Source organism: Dendrobates tinctorius, unplaced genomic scaffold, assembly GCF_039654945.1.
Source record: "Dendrobates tinctorius isolate UK_male_01 unplaced genomic scaffold, ASM3965494v1 ptg000237l, whole genome shotgun sequence".
Classification (NCBI taxonomy): Eukaryota; Metazoa; Chordata; class Amphibia; order Anura; family Dendrobatidae; genus Dendrobates; species Dendrobates tinctorius.
The window spans coordinates 1,879,756-1,903,110 of record NW_027361904.1 but is presented as its reverse complement, the minus strand read 5'-3'; the positions used below and the strand labels follow the sequence as shown (position 1 = coordinate 1,903,110).

At 44.6% G+C, this 23,355-nt stretch overlaps 2 protein-coding genes across 2 annotated transcripts in view; one reads left to right on the top strand and one right to left on the bottom strand.

Annotated features, from left to right (window-relative positions):
- The window catches only part of LOC141060479 (uncharacterized), a 56,543-nt gene extending 37,017 nt beyond the window's left edge, over positions 1 to 19,526 (top strand). The window contains 7 exon segments of the mRNA XM_073556742.1: positions 707 to 848; positions 1,674 to 1,850; positions 1,934 to 2,057; positions 2,138 to 2,199; positions 2,418 to 2,637; positions 17,385 to 19,043; positions 19,046 to 19,526. Of these exon segments, the coding sequence (XP_073412843.1) occupies positions 771 to 848; positions 1,674 to 1,850; positions 1,934 to 2,057; positions 2,138 to 2,199; positions 2,418 to 2,637; positions 17,385 to 19,043; positions 19,046 to 19,197 (2,472 nt within the window). The 5' untranslated portion in view covers positions 707 to 770 and the 3' untranslated portion in view covers positions 19,198 to 19,526.
- Positions 1 to 23,355, bottom strand: part of LOC141060494 (uncharacterized) — a 561,818-nt gene that overhangs the window by 210,568 nt on the left and 327,895 nt on the right. The gene's annotated exons all lie outside the window — the stretch shown is intronic.

Here is a 23,355-nt window from a genome sequence, read left to right as displayed (position 1 = left end):
TGGATTGTCCTTGACTGTTCTCACCATTCCTCTTCTCTGCCTTTCTGATATTTTTCTTGGCCTGCCACTTCTGGGCTTAACAAGAACTGTACCTGTGTTCTTCCATTTCCTCACTATGTTCCTCAAAGGGGAAACTGACAGGTTAAATCTCTGAGACAACTTTTTGTATCCTTCCCCTGAAAAGCTATGTTGAATAATCTTTGTTTTCAGATCATTTGAGAGTTGTTTTGAGGAGCCCATGATGCCACTCTTCATAGGAGAATCAAATAGGAGAACTACTTGCAAGTGGCCACCTTAAATACCTTTTCTCATGATTTGATACATCTGGCTATGAAGTTCAAAGCTCAATGAGGTTACAAAACCAATTTAGTGCTTCAGGAAGTCAGTAAAAAGTAGTTAGGAGTGTTCAACTCAAGAAAATGATAAGGGTGCCCATACTTTTGCACTGGTCAAATTTTGTTTAAATGCAGATTGCACATTTTCTGTTAGTACAATAAACCTCATTTGAATCCAGAAATATAACTGAGTCCATCAGTTATTAGATATATGAAACTGAAATAGCTGATGCAAAAAACAAAATTGTTATAAAGAAAAAAGGTTAACATTAATAGGGGTGCCCAAACTTTAACATATGACTGTATCTGCACTAATTCTTCTGTTCACTATGGAATTTGTCATTTTTCCGTCATCTCATCTTTCTATTCAGGTTCCTACAAAAAAGGATCCGCTGACAATAAATTCCATATAAATCACCGATTAAGTCGTCAAGGATGAGTAAGGACAGAGACAAGATGGTGGAGAGGATATTAAACCTCACCCTGGAGATAATCTTCCATCTTACCGGAGAGGTGAGAGGCTCTGATGTCATCACATGACCTCATTATCTATAGGAATAACGGGGGATATGACCGGAGAGGTGAGAGGCTCTGATGTCATCACATGACCTCATTATCTATGGGAATAACAGGGGATATGACCGGAGAGGTGAGAGGCTCTGATGTCATCACATGACCTCATTATCTATGGGAATAACGGGATATGACCGGAGAGGTGAGAGGCTCTGATGTCATCACATGACCTCATTATCTATGGGAATAACGGGATATGACCGGAGAGGTGAGAGTCTCGACCTCATTATCTATGGGAATAACGGGATATGACCAGAGAGGTGAGAGGTTCTGATGTCATCACATGACCTCATTATCTATGGGAATAACAGGGGATATGACCGGAGAGGTGAGAGGCTCTGATGTCATCACATGACCTCATTATCTATGGGAATAACGGGATATGACCGGAGAGGTGAGAGGCTCTGATGTCATCACATGACCTCATTATCTATGGGAATAACGGGATATGACCGGAGAGGTGAGAGTCTCGACCTCATTATCTATGGGAATAACGGGATATGACCGGAGAGGTGAGAGGTTCTGATGTCATCACATGACCTCATTATCTATGGGAATAACGGGATATGACCGGAGAGGTGAGAGGTTCTGATATCATCACATGACCTCATTATCTATGGGAATAACAGGGGATATGACCGGAGAGGTGAGAGGCTCTGATGTCATCACATGACCTCATTATCTATGGGAATAACGGGATATGACCGGAGAGGTGATGGACTCTGGAGATGTCTGTAGTGATATTATTAATGTCTCCACACTCAGGATTACACAGTAGTGAAGACCTCTAGTGATCGTTGTCAGGCCCCTGTTTCTGAAGGACGGGGAGGATCCCTGAGCCCAATCCCGGGGCCTCCACCTCACCCCCGGACACATGAGGGCATCAATGGCCAGAAGATTCTAGAACTCGCCAACAAGATGATTGAGCTGCTGTCTGGAGAGGTGACGCTGCTGGGAATGCGGGGACATTATACAGGACAGCACTGGAGGATTCTGGGTGATGACGGTATCATTGTGTGTGTCAGGTTCCTATAAGGTGTCAGGACGTCGCTGTCTATCTCTCCATGGAGGAGTGGGAGTATCTAGAAGGACACAAGGATCGGTACCAGGAGGTGATGATGGAGGAGCACCGGCCCCGCACATCACCAGGTAATAGACAGGACTAAATACACACGGCCTAGAATTCTCTGTATGTAATAATGATGTCAGTCCTGTCTGTGTCTCCTCAGTTCTCTCCAGTAAGAGGACAACCCCAGAGAGATGTCCCACTCCTCCTCCACAGGACCATCAGGTAGATGGAGATCTCCCTATGATGTGTAGACGGCTGTGACGTCCTTGTGGTCAGTCTTGTTTTCTCCTCCAGTATTATATGTTTTATACTTGTGTAATGAGAGCGGTGGAGACGGCAGGATCACAGCTGACCACAGACATCACATGTCCGGATCTTCTCGCCATTATTCCCGGGGACTTCTCCGATCATCGGGGACTTTTACAATATTTGTTTTGCAGCTTTTGGATCCGGATAAAGATCTGAACAATATTAATGGTCCAGAGAGAAATGTGAGGGGCGATAAGTGGTGTAAAGAGGAGACCCCTAATGTGAGAGGCGATCAGCGGTGTAAAGAGGAGACCCCTAATGTGATGGACGATCAGCGGTGTAAAGAGGAGACCACTAATGTGAGGGGCGATCAGCGGTGTAAAGAGGAGACCCCTACAGATCACTGCGCAGGTGAGGGTCTTTAGATAAATATTCACTTTCAGCACAATGTGAATTGATAATGATGTGATCCTGTTATATGTGAGGTCACAGGTCGTCATTTATAATGCGGCTGATAATCTACAGCTGGAGATGAGTTTTACTTATGTGAGCGGCCAATTTCTTCATCATCTGATGTCAGTTCTGGTGAAGGGAAAGTATTAGTCCAATTTGTTCCTCAGAAACCATCGGCTCCTATTAATATGATGTCAGTGTGGGGTAATAGAATCCAGAAAATAGAGACGTCCCCCCAAATAACCCTGAGTGACGGCCGGGCTCCTCCACAATGATGGGAGTGGAGATCACTCTGATCTTAGTCTTTACCCCTAAGATGCTGCGTTTAATACCAACCATGGACGTTTGGTGGTGTAACAATGGCAGCTGCAATCTCACAGGTAATGGTTGAAACACCAGAGGTGACAGTAAGACCAGCCATCAGAGCCATAGCACTAATAGAGTGGATCGAGACTGATCACTCGGATAGTATGTGTCAGGAAAATATGAATCATTTTGGTTTTGATTACACATACAGAGCTGCAGCTCTTGGTTTTTGAATGACGTGATGCCCATCCCCCATTAGGTTTGTGCAGTATACACATGAATTCCCCTGTGCAGGCACAGCTCACAGACATATCTGTTATGAAAGAGTCACCGTAGGAGGCAAAAACTGAAATACTAGCTAAGTCCTGAAAACCAGAGAAGTTGGCAACTATTGGACTGCAGACCCCTGAACCTATCAACAACAACTAGCAGTAGCCGTGGGGGGTTCCTACGGTGCCCTAGACCCCTCGATCACAGCCGGAGAACTACATAGCCAAAAGACAGAAAGGGAAATCTAAACTGCCCCAGAGCAGACCCCAAAGCAATAGGCAGCCCCCAACATATAATGACGGTGAAGCAAGAAGAAAAAACACTAACACATATAGAAAGATAGACTGAGCAAATGATGGGACCCAAGCTAACTAGATAGGACAGGATAGGAAAGCTGCTGTCTGCAATCCGTCAAAAACCCTATCAAAACAAGAGCCAACAGACTGACAGGGAAAAAGGCCCTGAAGACGCTAGGCTTCAAAAAGACTATGTCAGTACTCAGGTAATTTCTGAAGACAGAGCAAAAAGACACAAAGGAATTCAGCTCACCCCAGCAGGGAATGGCAGAATCCAGAAAAGCAAGGCAAAATAAAACCAAAACATAAATGCAAAGAGCAAAGCAGAAAACTTAGCTTTTGAGGAGCAGGAATCAGACTGGTCTCCTAGAATCCCTCAGAGAAATCACCAGCGAGGCAGAAGGGCGTCGGCTGCCTTATATCCAGTCAGCAATTCCCGTCACCCAGTCATCCTCTACCAGCTCAGGTGTTTGGCAATCAGCCTCACTACCTTCCTTCACCAGAAGAGGGAGTTCATCAGACCTCAATGGTGAAGGGGAAAATGAACTCATAACAGTACCTCCCCCTTGAGGAGGGGTCACCGAACCCTCATCCACGCCACCAGGGCGATCAGGGTGAGCCCGATGAAAGGCTCGCACCAATCTTTTGGCATGAATATCAGAGGCAGAGACCCAGGAATTATCCTCCTGACCATAACCCTTCCACTTAACCAAATACTGGAGTCTCCGTCTAGCCAGACGGGAATCCAGTATCTTCTCTACCTCATATTCCATGTTACCTTCAACCAATACAGGGTCCGGAGGTGCCACCCCAGGAACTACTGGTTCAACAAACCTCTTCAACAAGGACTTATGAAACACATTATGGATTTTAAATGTGACAGGAAGAGCCAACCGAAAAGAGACCGGATTAATGATCTCCAAAATCTTGTAAGGTCTAATAAATTTAGGCTTAAACTTAGGAGAATCTACCTTCATAGCGATATTTTTTGATGATAACCAAACCATATCACCCACCTTAAACTGGGGACCAATGGTCCTATGTCGGTTGGAAAACCGCTGGGCCTTTTCTTGGGAGAGAGAGAACTTATCCACCACTTGGTCCCAGATCTGGTGCATTCTCTCCACCACAGTGTCAACACCTGGGCAGGCAGAAGGCTCCACCTGCCCTGAAGAAAATCGAGGATGAAACCCAAAGTTACAAAAAAAAAGGTGACATCAAAGTGGCAGAACTAGCTCTATTATTTAAAGCAAATTCGGCCAAGGGCAAAAATGAAACCCAATCATCCTGATCAGCGGAAATAAAACATCTCAAATATGACTCCAAGGTCTGGTTTGTTCTCTCCGTCTGCCCATTGGTCTGAGGGTGAAACGCAGAGGAGAAGAACAACTGAATTCCTAGCTTGGAACAGAAAGTCCTCCAAAATCTAGACACAAACTGAACTCCTCTGTCAGATACAATGTTCTCAGGAATCCCGTGCAAACGAACCACCTGTTGCAAAAATAGGGGCACCAACTCAGAAGAAGATGGCAACTTAGGGAGTGGTACAAGATGAACCATCTTAGAGAACCTATCACAAATCACCCAAATAACAGTCATTCTCTGAGAGACAGGCATATCAGAGATGAAATCCATTGAAATATGGGTCCATGGCCTCCTGGGGACCGGCAAAGGCATCAATAACCCACTAGAGCGAGAACAAAGTTTAGATCGGGAGCAAGTCCCACAGGACTGCACAAAATTCCTGACATCACGAGACAAGGCGGGCCACCAAAAAGACCGACTCACAAGATCTCTAGTACCAAAAATACCTGGATGACCAGCCAATGCAGAGCAATCAACTTCAGACATCACTCTCTTCTTCCACTGGTCAGGAACATACAACTTTCCACTGGGACAACGCTCAGGTTTGTCCTCCTGGAACTCTTCCAGAGCACGTCTCAAATCGGGCGAGATGGCAGAAAGAACTACCCCTCCGCCAAAGATGGTAGCAGGCTTGGTCACCACAGGAGAATCCGCAAACAAGCTCCTAGAAAGAGCGTCAGCCTTGACATTCTTAGTGCCGGGAAGAAAAGAGACCACAAAATCAAAACGTGTAAAAAACAAGGCCCATCTAGCCTGTCTAGGGTTCAAGCGTTTGGCCGACTCCAGGTAAATCAAATTCTTGTGGTTAGTGAGGACCACGACTTGATGTTTAGCTCCCTCCAACCAATGTCTCCACTCCTCAAATGCCCATTTCATGGCTAACAGTTCCCGATTCCCCACATCATAGTTACGTTCAGATGGTGAGAACTTTCGGGAAAAGAAAGCACAAGGATTCATTTTAGATGTTACAGGATCCTTTTGGGACCAAACAGCTCCTGCACCAATCTCAGAAGCGTCCACCTCTACCTGGAACGGGAGTGAGACATCAGGTTGCCGCAAAACCGGGGCAGAAGTGAATCTTCGCTTCAGCTCCTGAAAGGAAGAAACAGCCTCCAGAGACCAATTCAACACATTAGCACCCTTCTTAGTCAGATCAGTCAATGGCTTGGCAATACTTGAAAATTTTGCTATAAATTTCCGATAAAAATTAGCAAAACCCAAAAACTTCTGAAGGGCCTTCAAAGAAGTGGTCTGAACCCAATCATAAATGGCCTGTACCTTGGCCGGGTCCATTTCAATAGTTGACGGAGACAAAATAAATCCCAAAAATGAAATCCTCTGTACCCCAAAAAGGCATTTCGATCCTTTGACATACAGGGAATTCTCCCTCAAGGTCCGGAACACAGTCCGAACATGTTCCACATGAGAATCCCAATCCTTGGAGAAGATCAAAATATCATCCAGATAGATAATCAAAAATTTATGCAAAAGTCTCGGAAAATGTCGTTCATGAAGCACTGGAAGACAGAAGGGGCATTAGTGAGCCCAAAAGGCATCACCAGGTACTCAATGTCCCTCTGGAGTATTAAACGCCGTCTTCCATTCATCCCCATGCTTAATGCGGATAAGATTATACGCACCCCTGAGGTCAAGCTTGGTAAACCAGCAAGCACCTTTAACTGTGGAGAATAGATCCGAAATCAGGGGTAACGGATACTGATATTTAATAGTAATTTTGTTGAGGGCACGATAATCAATACAAGGCCTTAATGAACCATCCTTTTTGGCCACGAAAAAAAAAACAGCACCTAATGGTGAAGAGGATGGTCTAATTTGACCCTTCTCCAACGCCTCCTTAATATAGTATCGCATGGCCTCGTGCTCGGTTACAGATAAATTGAAGAGCCGACCCTTGGGAAATTTACATCCCGGGCTCAGTTCAATTGCACAGTCATAACTCCTATGAGGAGGCAAAGACGCAGACTCATTCTCACTAAATACATCATAAAAGTCCGCCAAATAGTCAGGAACATCATGTGACTGAGGAGAGGTGGAAAAAACGGAGCCTCACTAAGGGCACACCGACAACCCCAACTCACCACAGACACAGATTTCCAATCCAAAACTGGATTATGAATTTGCCACCAGGGAAACCCCAGAACAATGGTATCATGCAAATTATGCAACACCAAAAATCTACAATTTTCTTGATGGTCTGGGGTGACCCGCATTACCACCTGGGTCCAAAACTGAGTTTTATTTTTCGCCTAAGAAGTAGCATCAATCCCCCTCAAAGGGATAGGCGTCCGCAGAGGTGTCATAGGAAATCCACAACGTTTAGCAAAATCCAAGTCCATTAGGTTCAGGGCTGCTCCCGAATCCACAAAAGCCTTGTCGGAAAATGTGGACAGGGAGCAGATCAGAGTAATTGCCAGAAGAAACTTAGGTTGAACACCACCCACAGAAAACGTGTGTACAAAACGTTTCTCTCGTTTAGGACAGACAGAAATAATATGCGAGGCATCTCCACAAAAAAACACAGCTTATTACGCCTTCTGAACTCCTGATGTTGCTCCCAGGACAAAACTCTATCACATTGCATAGGTTCAGACACTTGTTCAACAGGTGGCAACATCTCTCGTGCAGTCCTGCGTTCACGTAAACGCCGATCAACCTGAATGGCTAATGACATAGAATCGTCAAGACCAGAGGGAACAGGAAATCCCACCATAGTATCTTTTACGACTTCTGACAAACCCTTACGAAAGAGAGCTGCCAAGGCATTATCATTCAGGTAGTAAGGACCGCCCACTTTCAGAATTTTTGACAGTACAATTCTGCAGAATCTCGACCCTGGCTCAATGCCAACAGGGTCTTTTCAGCCTGATCAATAGCATTAGGTTCATCATACAACAACCCCAAGGCTTGAAAAAATGCGTTCACATTAGTCAGAATAGGATCATCTGGTTTCAAAGAAAACGCCCAATCCTGGGGATCGCCACGCAGCAAAGAAATGACAATTTTAACCTGCTGCGCGGAGCTCCCTGACGAGTTAGGCTTCAAGGAAAAAAATAATTTACAATTATTTTTGAAATTCAAAAATTTAGACCGATCCCCAAAAAACACATCAGGAGAAGGGATCTTTGGTTCAGCAGCATGTGAATGAGCATGGTAGGTGGAGATTCCCCGCACTTCCGCAGGGAGCTGCTCCACACGATCAGACAATTGCTTTATCTCCATCCCCTCCCTCCAGCTATACAAGCTGATGTAATGTGAGACCATGGTATGCCAGCAACACAAGGAGCCGTTTATGACCCTAACTGGTTAAGGGCAGTTCTTCTAGCACATGGATTTAAACTCTCCTTTGTGCTTTCAAACTCGAGTATAATAATAAAGGACAATCATAGAGGCAGGAAACTTATATTTTTGGAATCTGCATGATTAAAGCTATTCACAGCGGCGTTTTTGGGCTTCTATGCCCACCAGAAACCGAGTAAAGGGTATATGCTTCCCAGTACCACATAGATATGTGATGTTTGGTCTCAAAAAAAAAAAAGGTAATGTCGTAATAAGAAAAATGATACCCGTGTCATCTCTTTCCGAGGTTTCCACCCAGAGTTATGACAAATATAAGTTTCTTTCTAAAGGGGGCATAACCAGCCCACCCTGTGAGGTCATCCATGGGGAAGACCCTTGGTTTTGGGCAAAGGTATAAAGCTTAGAGGCCCAGACAAAGGGTGTTTTTTTGGCCTGGGAAATCAGCTATGGAAAGCTGTGCATTGAGACCTGTTGCTCTGGGAAGGTTCCCCCTCATCCACACGGCGTTCCATTGACTGAGATGTGTAAGTTTCATATTTTAATCCATTTTATTTTGTAATTGTTAGTATATACTGTATCTTGTCTCTTTTGTAACATCTTTTATATTTTTGTAAATACTGCTTATATTTTCTGGAGTAAATCTATAAATTTACTAATTTTTTTTTTCTTGCTCTATAAACGTACCACCACGAACCTTTTGGGTGGGCTCCTGACCCGATATTGGTTTTAATATTGAACGAGGGGCTGGTGGTAGCAACGTGTTTTAGGGTACTTGGGAGACCCTGGCAGTGATGGAACAGAGGTTTATGTGTGTATTTCTTGCCTGAGACTGGGGATATACATGCCACCCTCACTGCAGAGTGCCCAATAGCAAGTACATGGCAAGGCAGCCTTTCTGGTGACTACTTTTCCTAGGTGTAGTGCCCTGACTGACCTGAGGGTAAGGGGGCGCCAGAGAGCTGTAAGTTCCTAACTGGAACTGGAAAGTTGGATATAATAGATCCCTGACAACTGGGGGCCAACACACACACCCAGTCCTGACAGTTATTTGCTCCCCCCCAAATCTGGTACTTTTGTTGAGGGATCGTCGAGAGAGTTCACCCTTGTAATAGGTCATTGTCTTGTTTTCTTATTTATTGGGCGAGGCCTAGGAAATGCATTATAAAGAATGTGTATTTTTGCAGAGAAGGATTATTTGGCTCACGGCAGAAAAATCTCTGCTGTGCTTGTATTGAAAAAATGGTATGTGAAGCATTCCCTAACTTCGCTTTGGAGCTGAGATCAATTATTAAGGCATAGATAAAAAGTTCTCTAAAATCCTTAGTCCACCATGAAGGAAAGAATCTCAGGAAGGGGAAAAAGGTTGATAATCTTATCATCTGATTCCGAAGAATCGGAGATGTCTGAGGGGGAGGTAGGGGTGTGTCCTCAGATTCCAATTTATCCTCAGACGATGGTGCAGGGAGTCTCCTGTGATTCCTGGTGGAGGACACTGATTGGTTGGTCAAAGTGGAAAGGTCCTCCATGGGCATAATAGATGCAAAAGTTGGTGCAAGATGCAATGTTCCAGGGGCTGAAACAGGAAAAAAAGATAAACCTTTCTGGTGAATGAGAAGATGAAGGCTCTCATGAAGAGAGAGTGGAAAAGACCTGCGAGGAAATATCCCTTCAAGGAGGATGAGACGGTTCTATGGGATAAAGCACCAAAAATAGATGTGCTGATGGCCAACTTCTCTCTCTAAAAAAAAAAATCTACCTTGTCCTTTGAGAACATGGGGATACATAAAAATCCTTTTAGGTATGAAGGCAAATGGCTTCTTAAAAAATTCCTGGGAATCCTCAGTAGGAGCCCTAATGCTGGATATCTCTGCGAATTGTAAAAGAATCATAGAATGGTAGAGTTGGAAGGGACCTCCTGGGCCATCTTGTCCAACCCCCTGCTCAAAGCAGGATTCGCTAAATCATCAGGTCTGTCTATAATTGTCTGGCTATATCGGTTAGATACCCATCTAAGGGATAAATTGGCAAGGGAAAATATCCTGGCCACTATTCCATGAATTCAAGGAACAACTGTATTCCTAGCAGATACATCCACGGATTCGGGGAGGTTGGCGGTTAGTTCAGTAATTCTCTCCAGCGCAGTTTGAAGAGTTCTGTGGCTTAAATGCTGGCCGGGTGATGTCCATTCAAAGTTCAAACTATGTTCCATCCAGATGTCGCGCTACATATTTTTCAGAGGAGTAAAAATACTCCTCCCAATATTTTTGAGGAGTATTTTTCACCACGGAGGAGTACACACACACCATTGCACAGACCACCCCACACACACACCATTGCACAGACCACCCCACACACACACCATTGCACAGACCACCCCACACACACACACCATTGCACAGACCACCCCACACACACACACACACCATTGCACAGCCCCCTCAGTGACATAATCCATTTGTTACACATATGATTGCTGATGCTCAGGAGCCAATTGTACACATCGTCCATGATAACAATGGAAACAAATCAGTGCCCCCAGACACCAGTGGTCGGCTCTGCCTATAGCAGTCCGGCAGATAACAGCATGCACATACAGGTCACTGGCCACAGGCCTCAGCACAGCGGCAATAACAGCCCCCTCCACCTGTGAGTCCCCGGGGATTAGTACCGTACAGGCGACCTTGCTATGGATGGAGGGTGCCCTGCACGACCACTTTCCCTCCCCTGTATATATGGCTCCGCTCCCACTCTCCCTCCCCTGTGTATATAGCTCCGCTCCCATTCTCCCTCCCCTGTGTATATGGCTCCGCTCCCATTCTCCCTCCCCTGTGTATATGGCTCCGCTCCCACTCTCTCTCCCTTATATTTATGGCTCCGCTCGGCTCCCCCATCCTCCCCATCATACTTATCCTCACGTCGCTGCACGTCCCTACATCTCGCGGCGCTTCAGCTTCTTCCTGTGCGGAGCGGTCACGTGCTACCGCTCATTAAGGTCCATGAATATGGACGCCACGCCTATGGGAGATGAGTGGCGTCCATATTCATGACCTTAAATGAGCGGTAGCACGTGACCGCTCAACGCTGGATGAAGCCGCCGGGGGATGCAGGGTGAGTATCAGCTGCTGTACCGCCCCCCGGCTCCTCTTGTGTCCGCGGACCGGCGGTTGGGGACCCCTGTCTTAGAACGATGCGTCCCGTGGACGTATCGTACTAATCTGAAGGCGTTTTTTCGCCTGCCTGTGCGTCATAGACGCCCAGACAGGCGTTAATGCGACCTCTGGTTCCATCCCATATGAATGAAAGTGTTTGGTCCTGTGGTTGATGGCATCTTAAACAAGACTGGAGACAGCAAGAAACCATTTCCTAATTGGCCGAAAAAATCATACAGGAGGTCCTCTTGAAGGAGAAAAGATTTTAGCAGAAATGGCAGTTCATCTTTGGGAGCAGAACACCCTTCTAATACCATACTTGGAAGATTTTCTGATCGTGGGCAAAACAATCGTACCCTACGGCTCCCACTTAGCAAATGTCAGAACCATTTTGACGAATCTATGTTGGCTTCTGACCCTGAAGAAGGCTGGTTCTATTTGGTTAAGCATAGAAAATCTATCAAGGGAAAATCTAGTCCCAAGCATCATAACCACAGATGCAAGCTCAAGAGGATGGGGGAGCACATTCAGAAGACCGTCTGGTCTTGGATGGTTGAACAAGGGAGGAAAGGTTAAGGGTCCTCAACCTTAAAGAACTACTGGTGGTGAAATAAGCGGTGGAGAAGATGTTTTCATTGATACAGAGTCAGCATGGGCGTATCCTGTCGGACAACAGAGTAACTGTAGCATCCGATTCTCTAATAACGGTGATAGAGCAAATCTTTCACATTTCGGAAGTCCATCTCTCTTCATTGACAGCACTTCTTCTAAAAGGGAAGCAATATTCGTTTGAGGCAAGGAGAATGGTGCCTGATTCCATCAGTTTTGCAGCGGCACCTAGTCTTGGGTGTTAGGGAAATATTTATCGGTAATAGGATTTTCCAGAACCCATGACAGCACCCTTCCATCACTGATAATGATTATGCAATAGTTGAATTTTTGGTGTGCAGTTCATGTAGTGTAGAAGGTAACACATGGCAATGATGGTATTTACGGCTGTATATAACTGTTAATGGAGGTCCTCTTATGCTCTGGAACCCAACTGAAGTGGGGGAGAGGGTCTTCCCTTTTACCCTGCAGGTTTCCTGTCCTTGATGGGTGGATTCCCTCTCTCATGGGGCTTTCATGGGTTCTTTCCATGAAATGTGGAATTTTTGTGCAGAAGTTGTCAAACATGTAACCAACTAATGAAATCTGTATTAGTAATGAGCGGACACGCTCAGATATCGTGTTATCGCAGCATGCTAAGGTGTTATTATTCGAGGACGTCTAAGATATTCGGATATGTTCGAGTCCCCACGGCTGCATTATTCGTGGCTGTTAGACGTAACAAACAGGCAATCCCCGTATGTGTTGCAGCTGTCAGGCGCGAATCATGCAGCTGCAGGGACTCGAACATATTATTCGAGCACTCCCAAGATACTGGGATAACCCAATATCCGAGCACATTCGCTCATCACTAATCTATATATACTTGGTATCAATGTAATTGTAAAGACCCGATGTTGCGTGAATTAAATGGTAAAAAAAAAAAAAAAAAAACACAATTCCACCATTATTTTTTTAGTTTTGCTTTTGACATTGATATGTAAAATGACCTGGAGACATGATTTTCCTGCTCCGTATGAATACAGTGATACTAAGAAAAAACACACAGAAATGGAGCTTAGTTGAAGTTGGTGTACATGCAGCATCTAAACGCATGTTCACTTTGGCCATAAAACATTGAAAAAACCTACAAAAAGCAAAATTTTACAAAAACCCAGCTATAACTAAGGCTATGTGCACACGCTGCGGTTTTTGCTGCGGATTCTGCTGCGGTTTTCCGTCTCCTCCATTGTAGAGGTGATAAACTGCAGGGGAAAACCGCAGATACAAATCCGCAGGCCAATCCGCAGCGTGTGCACATAGCCTAAATAAGTAAAAAGCAAGTGCGTTTAAATAACACAGAGTTCTTAGTAATACAATTATTGATAGTCGGGTCAGTAATGGGAGGTATAAACAACAGAACACATTGGATTGTGGCCTCTCCACTCTTCCTCCAGACTCTGGGACCTTGATTTCCAAATGAAATGCAAAATTTACTTTCATCTGAACACAACACCTCGGACCACAGTCCAGTTCTTTTTCTCCTTGGCCCCCGGTAAGACGCTTCTGGCGTTGTCTATTGGTCATGAGTGGGTGACACAAGGAATGTGACACTTGTAGCCCATGTCCTGGATACGTCTGTTGTGCTGTGAAGCAATGACTCCAGCAGCAGTCCACTCCTTGTCAATCTCCCCCTTTTCTTAACAATCCTTTCCAGGCTGTGGTTATCCCGATTGCTTGTGCTCTTTTTTTCTACCACACTTTTTCCTTCCACTCCACTTTCCATTAATATTCTTGGATCCAGCACTCTGTGAACAGCCGGCTTTTTTAGCAATGACCTTTTGTGTCTTCCCCTCCTTGTGGAGTGTGTCAGTGACTGCCTTCTGGACATCTGTCAGGTCAGCAGTCTTCCCCATGATTGTGAAGCTACTGAAACAGACATGGCAGCACGGTGGCTCAGTGGTTAGCGCTGCAGCCTTGGAGTTCGAATCCCACCAAGGACAACATCTGCAAGGAGTTTGTATGTTCTCCCCGTGTTTGCGTGGGTTTCCTCCAGGTACTCCGGTTTCCTCCCACACTCCAAAGACATACTGATAGGGAATTTAGATTGTGAGCCCCATCGGGGACAGCGATGATGTGTGCAAAACTGTAAAGCGCTGCGGAATATGTTAGCGCTATATAAAAATAAAGATTATTAAAAATAAAGATTATTATTAAGGGACCTTTATAAACGCTTAGGAAGCCTTTACAGGTCTTTACTGTTAATTATTCTAATTTACTGAGATAATGACTTTTGGATTTTCATTACCTGTAAGATAATCATCAACATTAACAGAAATAAACAGTTGAAATAGATCACTCTGTGTGTACTGACTATATACACTGCTCAAAAATAAAGGAAACACGTAAAGAAGTTGTCCAGTACTATAACTTTTTTTTTTTTCATAAATCTTTTCATAAATCTTTTTCATAAAATAAGTAGCATGTGCCACTTATTTTAGCAATATTACCTTTTATCATGCTCTAGTAGCACATCCTCAGTGCTGGCTTCAGCTCTCATGGGGTTAATCGACAACTTCCTTTCTCCTGACTTCCTGTGCTCTAATACTACAAGTTCCATGATGCATTGCATTGGCCTGTAAGCCAGCACCTAGCACACCCACTCCAAAACACACCCAAACCCCTCCCTCCTCTATCTTCAGTCTGCGTGCGCACGCTCCTTACTTGGCTGTGACGTGCGGTGAAGCACCAGCCCAGTCACTCTTGATGACTGACCGCAGTCTGAGGAGGCTGGGTCACGCCTGGCTGATGTCACGTCAAGTTCCAGAGTCAGGAACTTGTCATGACGTCAGCGGATATTAGCGGCGGCAGCAGCCTGGGGGTCACGTGACCCATACTCAGCCGCCGGCATAGCGCCGCTCAGAGGCTATTAGGACTGCACAAGGTACTTAACAAAACCATTGTGTTACAGTATTATATTGATATGCCCACTCAGAATATAACTCTAAGTAAATCAAACTTCTGTGAGATCAAACTGTCCACTTAGGAAGCAACACTGATTGACAATCAATTTCACATGCTGTTGTGCAAATGGAATAGACAACAGATGGAAATTATTGCCAATTATCAAGACCCCCTCAATAAAGGAGTGGTTCTGCAGGTGGGGAACACAGACCACATCTCAGTACCAATGCTTTCTGGCTGATGTTTTGGTCACTTTTGAATGTTGGTTGAACTTTCACACTCGTGGTAGCATGAGACGGACTCTACAATCCACACAAGTGGCTCAGGAAATGCAGCTCATCCAGGATGGCACATCAATGCGAGCTGTGGCAAGAAGGTTTGCTGTGTCTGTCAGCGTAGTATTCAGAGGCTGGAGGTGCTACCAGGAGACAGCCCAGTACACCAGGAGACGTGGAGGGGGCCGTAGGAGGGCAACAACCCAGCAGCAGGACCGCTACCTCAACCTTTGTGCAAAATGACCTCCAGCAGGCCACAAATGTGCATGTGTCTGCACAAACGGTTAGAAGCCGACTCCATGAGGATGGTCTCAGTGCCCGACGTCCACAGATGGGGGTTGTGCTCACTGCCCACCTGGTTCTTAACCTGGTTTTTATAGCGTTAACTAAACTCAGCAGGAGACTTCCATCTGGTTTCCAAAACTGAAGGAGGTTCTTAGTTTAACATTCTGTTCACCTCTCATGACCTTAGATGTGTGGCCCAGTCATTACCAGAGCTGCAGGACACCAGCAGGGCAGGCGGCCTGGTGCCCCACAGTTCCCATGTTGTAAAGCTGAGCTTCCATGACTCCATGTTACACCAACCCAGATCACCTTGGCAATAATAACCACCACACAGCACCAACGACAAGTGAATGGAGCTAATAAAAATCATCTTCCACTTGTTCTCAGACTGTCAGCTGAGAACAGAAGTAGGCCGAACCTCTCTTGCAGTTTACTGTTAACTAAAAATTCCTGGGCCAAATGGTAGGACTCCTGCTGGAAATAAAACAAAAAAAAAAAAGTATTTTCTACCTAAAGATGTGATTGATTTTCACCGCTATCAAGACCTTATCTTACTGACATTTTGTAACATTCCCAAAACTAATAAAGACAAGGAATTCTACACTCTTGATGTTAGAAGATCTATCTTGACCTACTGATCACTTTCAAAATTTTGGTGAAAATCTAACAATTTTCTTCTAATTTCAAGGTTCAAATAAAAGACAAAAAGCCGCTGCCTCCACTACTGCTGATGGCTTTACTGTTATTCGTGAATTTCACAAAATTATGGGCGAATATCTTCCGGAAGGCCGTAAAGTGCAGGACACGAGCAGTGTCAGGATCCTGGACTGAGAGGTCTTCAGCATCGATAGAGCAGATTTGCAGAGCCGCTACCTGGTTGTCTCCTCACACCTTCCTGAAGCGCTATAAATTAGATATTACTGCTTGTCAGGAATTAGTGACCAGTGAAGGAATTAGCGATTGGGGATAAACTCCGAGTACTGATTAGGAAAGAATGGGCAGTCATCAGTCAGGAACTGGCGCAGAAGCTGATATCCAGCTGCCAGGGCCCGAAGGGCAGAAGGCCTGAAAAATAGGGGTCAGCCCTGTACACTGTGTGCAGAATTAATAGGCAGTTTGTATATTTGAGGATTCATTTTATTGTTACACCTCTCCAGTGCTGTCAGTCAGTTAAAAAAATGTAATAAACCTGAATATTTCAGAAAGTAAAAGTGCGGTTTTGTCTTTCTTAGCAGAATATCTCTGTGTGCAAAATTATGGGGCAATTTAATGAAAAACTAAATTTTCCATCTTATTTATTTTCATCTGCTACATTCACAATGTATAAAATAAGTTTCTAACATTTATAAAAAAAAAAAATGTGAGCAATATAGTAATATGGCGTCAGCTCCTTCACAAGAGGAACAGCTGCCTGGACCGTGAGATGAGCTTTATAAACACTCCAGACTTCCCACTCAAAGTGCTCTCCACCAATCCCGTCACATCTCTCCAGATCCACCTGAAGATTCTAGAAAGGGGTGTACCACAAGCACACTCCAGAAGGGGTGCGGAATATACCATCAATTAAAATAAGGAGGAACACAATGGATAAATACTTGAAGGGGGAATATTAAGGGGTTAAGACTGAAAGAATGGAAGCAATAGCATTTAAGACAGTGAGGCTAAGGAGAACCTTTAACCATGAAGGAAGATAGAAGTGGGGAGTGATATGGTCCCATCATCCCCCCCCCCCCCACACACACACACACACACACACACGGTCGGCTGTAAGGGGGGGGCTCTTAGTCATTTAATTTTGCCATATACTTCTCAATTGTTATGTCATAAAATGTCAGTACCATTGTTGAGGTTATATTACTAAAAAATATTATCACTTTTATTCTTTGCAGATGACTGTACCGGAAGGTCAGAGGGACATCCAAAATCTTCACATTTTAATGCATATGATTGTAATATCATTCAAAATGTATGCGAGGAGAAGGCCAATATTGAATATTTACCCTCCACCCCTCTTATCCAAAATGTATCATCTGAACCTTTTACACAGATCCCATCTCCTGATTCAGCAAAGACTAAACAAAAGCTTTACAGATTGGATGTTGAATGTCAAAAAGTTCCCATAGGGGAAAAGACATATTCATGCTCAGAATGTGGTAAATGTTTTCCCACAAAATCATGTTTGGTTAGACATCATAAAATTCACACAGGGGAGAAGCCATTTTCATGTGAGCAATGTGGAAAATGCTTTAGCCAAAAATCACATCTTGTTAGCCATGAGACAATTCATGAAGGAAAGCCATTTTTATGTTCAGAATGTGGGAAATGTTTTGAACAGAAATCGCATTTGCTTAGACATCATAAAAAACACACAGCGAAGAAACTATTTTCTTGTTCAGAATGTGGGATTTGCTTTAACCAGAAGCATATTCTTATTGGACATCAAAGAATTCATACAGGAGAGAAGCCGTATTCATGTTCAGAATGTGGGATAAGTTTTAAACAGAAACATAGTCTTATTGCACATCAAAGAATTCATACAGGGGAGAAGCCATTTTTATGTTCAGAATGTGGAAAATGTTTTACCGAGAAACGAAATCTGATTAGACACCAAAAAAACCACACTGGGGAGAAGCCATTTTCATGTTCAGAATGTGGGAAATGTTTTATTGGAAAATCAGATCTTGTTAATCATCAGAGAATCCACACAGGGGAAAAACCATTTTCATGTTCAGAATGTGGGAAATGTTTTACCCTGAAAATAAATCTAGTTAAACATCAGAGAATTCACACGGGGGAGAAGCCATTCTCATGCTCACAATGTGGAAAATGTTTTACCGCGAAACATAATCTAATAACACATCAAATAATTCACACAGGGGAGAAGCCATTTTCATGTTCAGAATGTGAGAAATGTTATACTGTAAAATCACAGCTTGTTAACCATCAGAAAACGCACACAGGGGAGAAGCCATTTTCATGTTCAGAATGTGAGAAATGTTTTACTATGAAATCAGATCTTGTTAATCATCAGAGAACTCACACAGGGGAGAGGCCATTTTTATGTTCACAATGTGGAAAATGTTTTACTCATAAAAATGGTCTTATCGCACATCAAAAAATTCACAAAGGGGAGAAACCATTTTCATGCTCAGAGTGTGGAAAATGTTTTATTCATAAACCTAATCTTATTAGACATCAACAAATTCACACAGGGGAGAAGCCATTTTCATGTTCAGAATGTGAGAAATGTTTTACTGTGAAATCAGATCTTGTTAATCATCAGAGAACTCACACAGGGGAGAAGCCATATTCATGTTCAGAATGTGGGAAATGTTTTAATCAGAAACATATTCTTATAACACATCAAATAATTCACACAGGGGAGAAGCCATTTTCATGCTCACAGTGTGGAAAATGTTTTATTCAGAAACCTAAACTTATTAGACATCAAAGAATTCATACAGGGGAGAAGCCATTTTCATGCTCAACATGCGGACAATGCTTTATCCATAAGTCAGATCTTGTTAGTCATGAACAAATTCACACAGAGGGAAGCCAGCTTCATGTTTAGAATGTGGAAAATCAAGTCTTATTGCACATCAAAGAACTCACACAGGGTTGAAGCCATTTTTACTTGAGAGACTATACAGAGTATATAGACAAGACAGCATGGGGTCACAGCTGATTCTTTCTGTGGAGTAAAACATTTCCCTGTCTGGGTAAAAACAGCCTCTGTGATCCCATGCTGTCCTGTCTGTATACTCTCTATCGTTTCCTCCCCTGCCCAGGAGCTGTGGTATGATCAGACCATGTTCCTATACTGTCAGACACGGCCATTACACAGTACACAGCAGGGGCACATTTATAAGATTATCTCAGCACAGGAAGATTTTATTTAACACATTCAATTGTGGAAATTATTTTTATTCCAAGATCTATTGATTAAAATGAACTTTGTTGTGGGAAAACCCCTTTTAAGGTTTATCGTTCACGATAATTGTGTAATGTAATAAATAATAATTTCTCGCTCATTGATTAGGCAATGGAGATGGAGGTCGTTACCGGAAGAAATCCTGTAAACAATGAATCAGCAATTATTTGTACACCATAATCGTTGCATGTAAATTTTTGACTGTCTTAAACGTTGGGTCACTTACGGTGATCATATAGTGAATCACTGTTACAATTATCCATTCGTCTCAGTCAGGGCGGCATCTGCGGGGGGCCATTATTTCAGATGCCGGCTTGTGCCTGCATTTGGCCGCTCTTCTCTCCCTGACATCCTGCTATCTCCTGCTGTGCCGCTGCCCGCTTCATACCGGGGGAATATGCACTTAAATGATTACGGGTTTGCTGCGGCTTTTACCCTCCGGGTTCAGGAACTCAGAGAGGGGAGGTGTCCTGCAGGAGAACACTGGCCAATGAACGCTCTCATATCACTGACAGAAGAGCTGATTGGCGAGTGCTCCTGTCCTCCTGCATGGCGTGTCTTTGAAGGGAAGAAGTGAGAGCCAGGAAATTAGATCAGACTAGCCACCTACGCTGGAAGACCCCAACCTGTTGTGAATTCGCTTTCTGGCCTACCTCTGGTTACTACTGAAGGTAGTGGAGCTGGTCATATTGACAGAGGGGTTGCGAGTTCTCTTTCTGGGCTCCCTCTGGTGGTTACTGGAGGTAGTGGAGCTGATCTGATTAACAGAGGCTTGCCACCTGATAATGAGGATGACGATTGGAGATCTGGGGTTTCAGACTGGATTTAAGACAGCCGACTCCCTCTATCCCTGCTGATTTTTTCCTGCCTCCTGAGGTCTTAGTTTCCAGCTCAGTCCCTGCATGCTCAGCTAAGTGTTCTATCGCTATTCTGTTCACATTTGATCTGGTTTTGTCTATTTCAGTTTTGTGTGGGTCAGCCAGCTCCGGCTGGGGCTGTGCTGAATCACCATCCATATGATACTGCTTGTGCCAGTTTGTTTTTGTCCCTTATTAGATTGGCCTCTTTTTTGCTCTGCTTTCAGAATATACCAGAGTGCTGATATAGTGGGCAAAGTCATGCGACTTCAGTATTTTTTGCATCAGATGTGTTGGCCTTTTTTGCAGGTTTTTTGCTCAGTCTATTTTCCTACCTGCGTTTGTGTTTTCATCTTGTCTCACCAACAATATATGTTTGGGGGCTATCTATTCCTTTGGGGTCTGCTCCGGGGCAGTTTAGATTTCCCCTTTCTTGCTTTAGGCTTAGTTAGCTCTCCGGCTGTGCAGAGGCGTTTAGGATCATCGTAGGCACGCTCCCTGGTGTCATGATCCATGCTGGATCATGTCAGATAAAAGCACTGGTAACCTTTTTTTTTTTTCCCTCTCTAAGCTTTGTGCTTAGAGATAGTTTTGCCCCCGGTGGCCAGTATGGTTATTGCACTGGAGTTTTTACTTCTAGTTTACCCCCGATGGTGGTTAGTGTAATTACACGGGAATCACTAACAGGTGTGTTTGCTCAATAAAGGTGTGTCAGTTGTGCTCACTCATGTTGGTGATATTATTATTGGTTCGCCTACCAGCCTGGGTGAATTACAGTATGCTATATAGTGATATTCTGGATATATTCTGTTTATTTTGTATGCATTACAACATATTGCTTCCTGTTTGTAATATGCTATTTAAGACCCCATTTTTTTTTTAATGTCTATTATTTATATATAATATCAGATTGAGGATTAGTCCAATGGTTTCTTGTTATGAGTTACCTATGGGGTTAATATCCCCATTATGTATTTTAAAATTTTGACCCCTTCAGAGGCATTTATTCACATGGCCATTATGTCCCTGTACGCGTCCCTGCACACGTGCACGCCATACCCCGGGCGTGCATGGTGACCGCGGTGTCTCTATGCACAGGATGGACGCCGGTAATTTTCCGGCGCCTCCCACTGCATGACGCGGCGTGCACCTTGCGTCCCGGGTAGCTATGGTGACGCACGCATCACTTCTGGTACGCGTCAGTGGCCTTCCGGTCCGGCGCTATTTTTAGCTCCACACTTCCTTCACTGGCACGCCCCCTGACGAAGGAGCCTCGCTCCGAAACGCGCATTGGGGAGACGCGCCGCCATCTGCCAGATTGCATCAGTGTCCACCCAGGTAATTCTTGAGCATTGCTCTGTCTTTTTCTCCTCTCCCTCCTCTTGGGGTTGTGCTGCGAGAGCTCACGGTACTCTCGTTAGTGGGGGAGTTTTGTTGGTCACTAGTAGTGATGTACTTATACTGGGCATGGCTTTGATTGTACCATGGTTAATGAACATTATGACAGCAAGGTCTGTGAGTGGTGATAATTTTGTCACCCTCTAATGTTCAAAACTCTGTGCAGTTTAATTGTATATCTGGGTACCTTATTGTTTTTTTAGGAAACACCCATTCACAATTGGCACATGGATTGGGTGAACTTCTTGGTTCATATCTTATGTGACCTTATTTATTCCATTCTTAAGTATGTTTATTATGGTCTGTCTACATGTCCCTACAGGTGCATGTGGAGACCAATATGAGCTAGATTGAGGTGGCACTTGTTAATCTAACTTTACTATGGCTGTGGATTCACAGTTATTTATTTATCTTGACATTATGCGTGTCTTGGCAGGTTTAGGTGCGTCTTTCAGCACTGTTGCACCTTATTGTCCCCTGCACTTGCTCCTTCATTTTTCCTGTTCTGTCCCTATTTTTCTATAAAGTGAATTTTGCTTATAAATTGGATCTGTATGTCGTGTTTTGTGTGGTTCTCCATACTCCCCTTTCAGCCTGGGTGAAGGAAGGAGCTGGAGGAGAGTCCAGACCAGCTCTGTCAGAGTCCTGGAGTGGCAGCTATGGTGTCAGCGAGGAGTTCATGTAAAGCATGGTGGAGTGGCAGCTATGGTGTCAGTGAAGAATTCTTGCAAAGCTTGGTGGAGTGGCAGCTATGGTGTAGAGCTGCACTCAGTTTGCCGGACTCTTACTGTAAAGCTGCATTCAGGTGCTGGACAGTTGCACTCAGGTGTGGGACTCTGTAGCTGGACAGCTGCACTCAGGTGCTGGACTCTGTTGCTCCAAGGCGGCACTCAGTGCTGGACGCTGTTGCTGTAAAGCTGCACCCAGGTGTTGGACACGGTCGGAGGAAGATGCACTCAGGTGTTGGACTCTGTTGCTGGGAGCGTTAGCAACAGAGCAAAGCTAAGTGTTTCCCTGTTTGTCACTTTTCCTCATGTTGGTGTTAGTGCAGCGGTGGGGCCAGTGCCTGCACCACCCAGCTCCCTAGTAAGGAATAGGTGTAGGGTGACAGGTATCCTGGTCAGCGACAGGTGAGGAGCCTGTATAGGGAACGTTAGGAGTGTTAGGGACACTGACTCAGGGGAGTACAGGAGGTCTCCACGTCCCCTGTTCCCTATCGCAGGGCCCACCGTTGTAACTGTTTCCCTTTCCCCTTTGTCTTGTATTAGTTACCAGCCTGCGGGACGTGTCACACAGGACGGGGCACGTGACACACGGCTACTGCTAGTTGTGTGGATAGGATCAGGGATCTGCAATCCGCTTAGTTACCAACCTCTCTGGTTTTCTGTGGCTTAGCTTGGGCTTCCTCTCCTCCTCGGTGACCCAATCATAACACCAACCCTGTAGCACAGAGGAGTGTGTGTCTGTGTGTGGGTTGTGTCTGTGTGTGTGTACATGTGTGTGGGTTGTCTCTCTGTGTCTTTGTGTGTAGGCTGTGTGGGTTGTGTCTGTGTGTATGTTGTCTGTGTGGTGTGTGGGTTGTGTCTGGTGTGGTGTGTCCTGTGGGTTGTGTGTCCTGTGGGTTGTGTATCTGTGTGTGGGTTGTGTCTCTGGTGTGTGTGTGTGAGTTGTCTT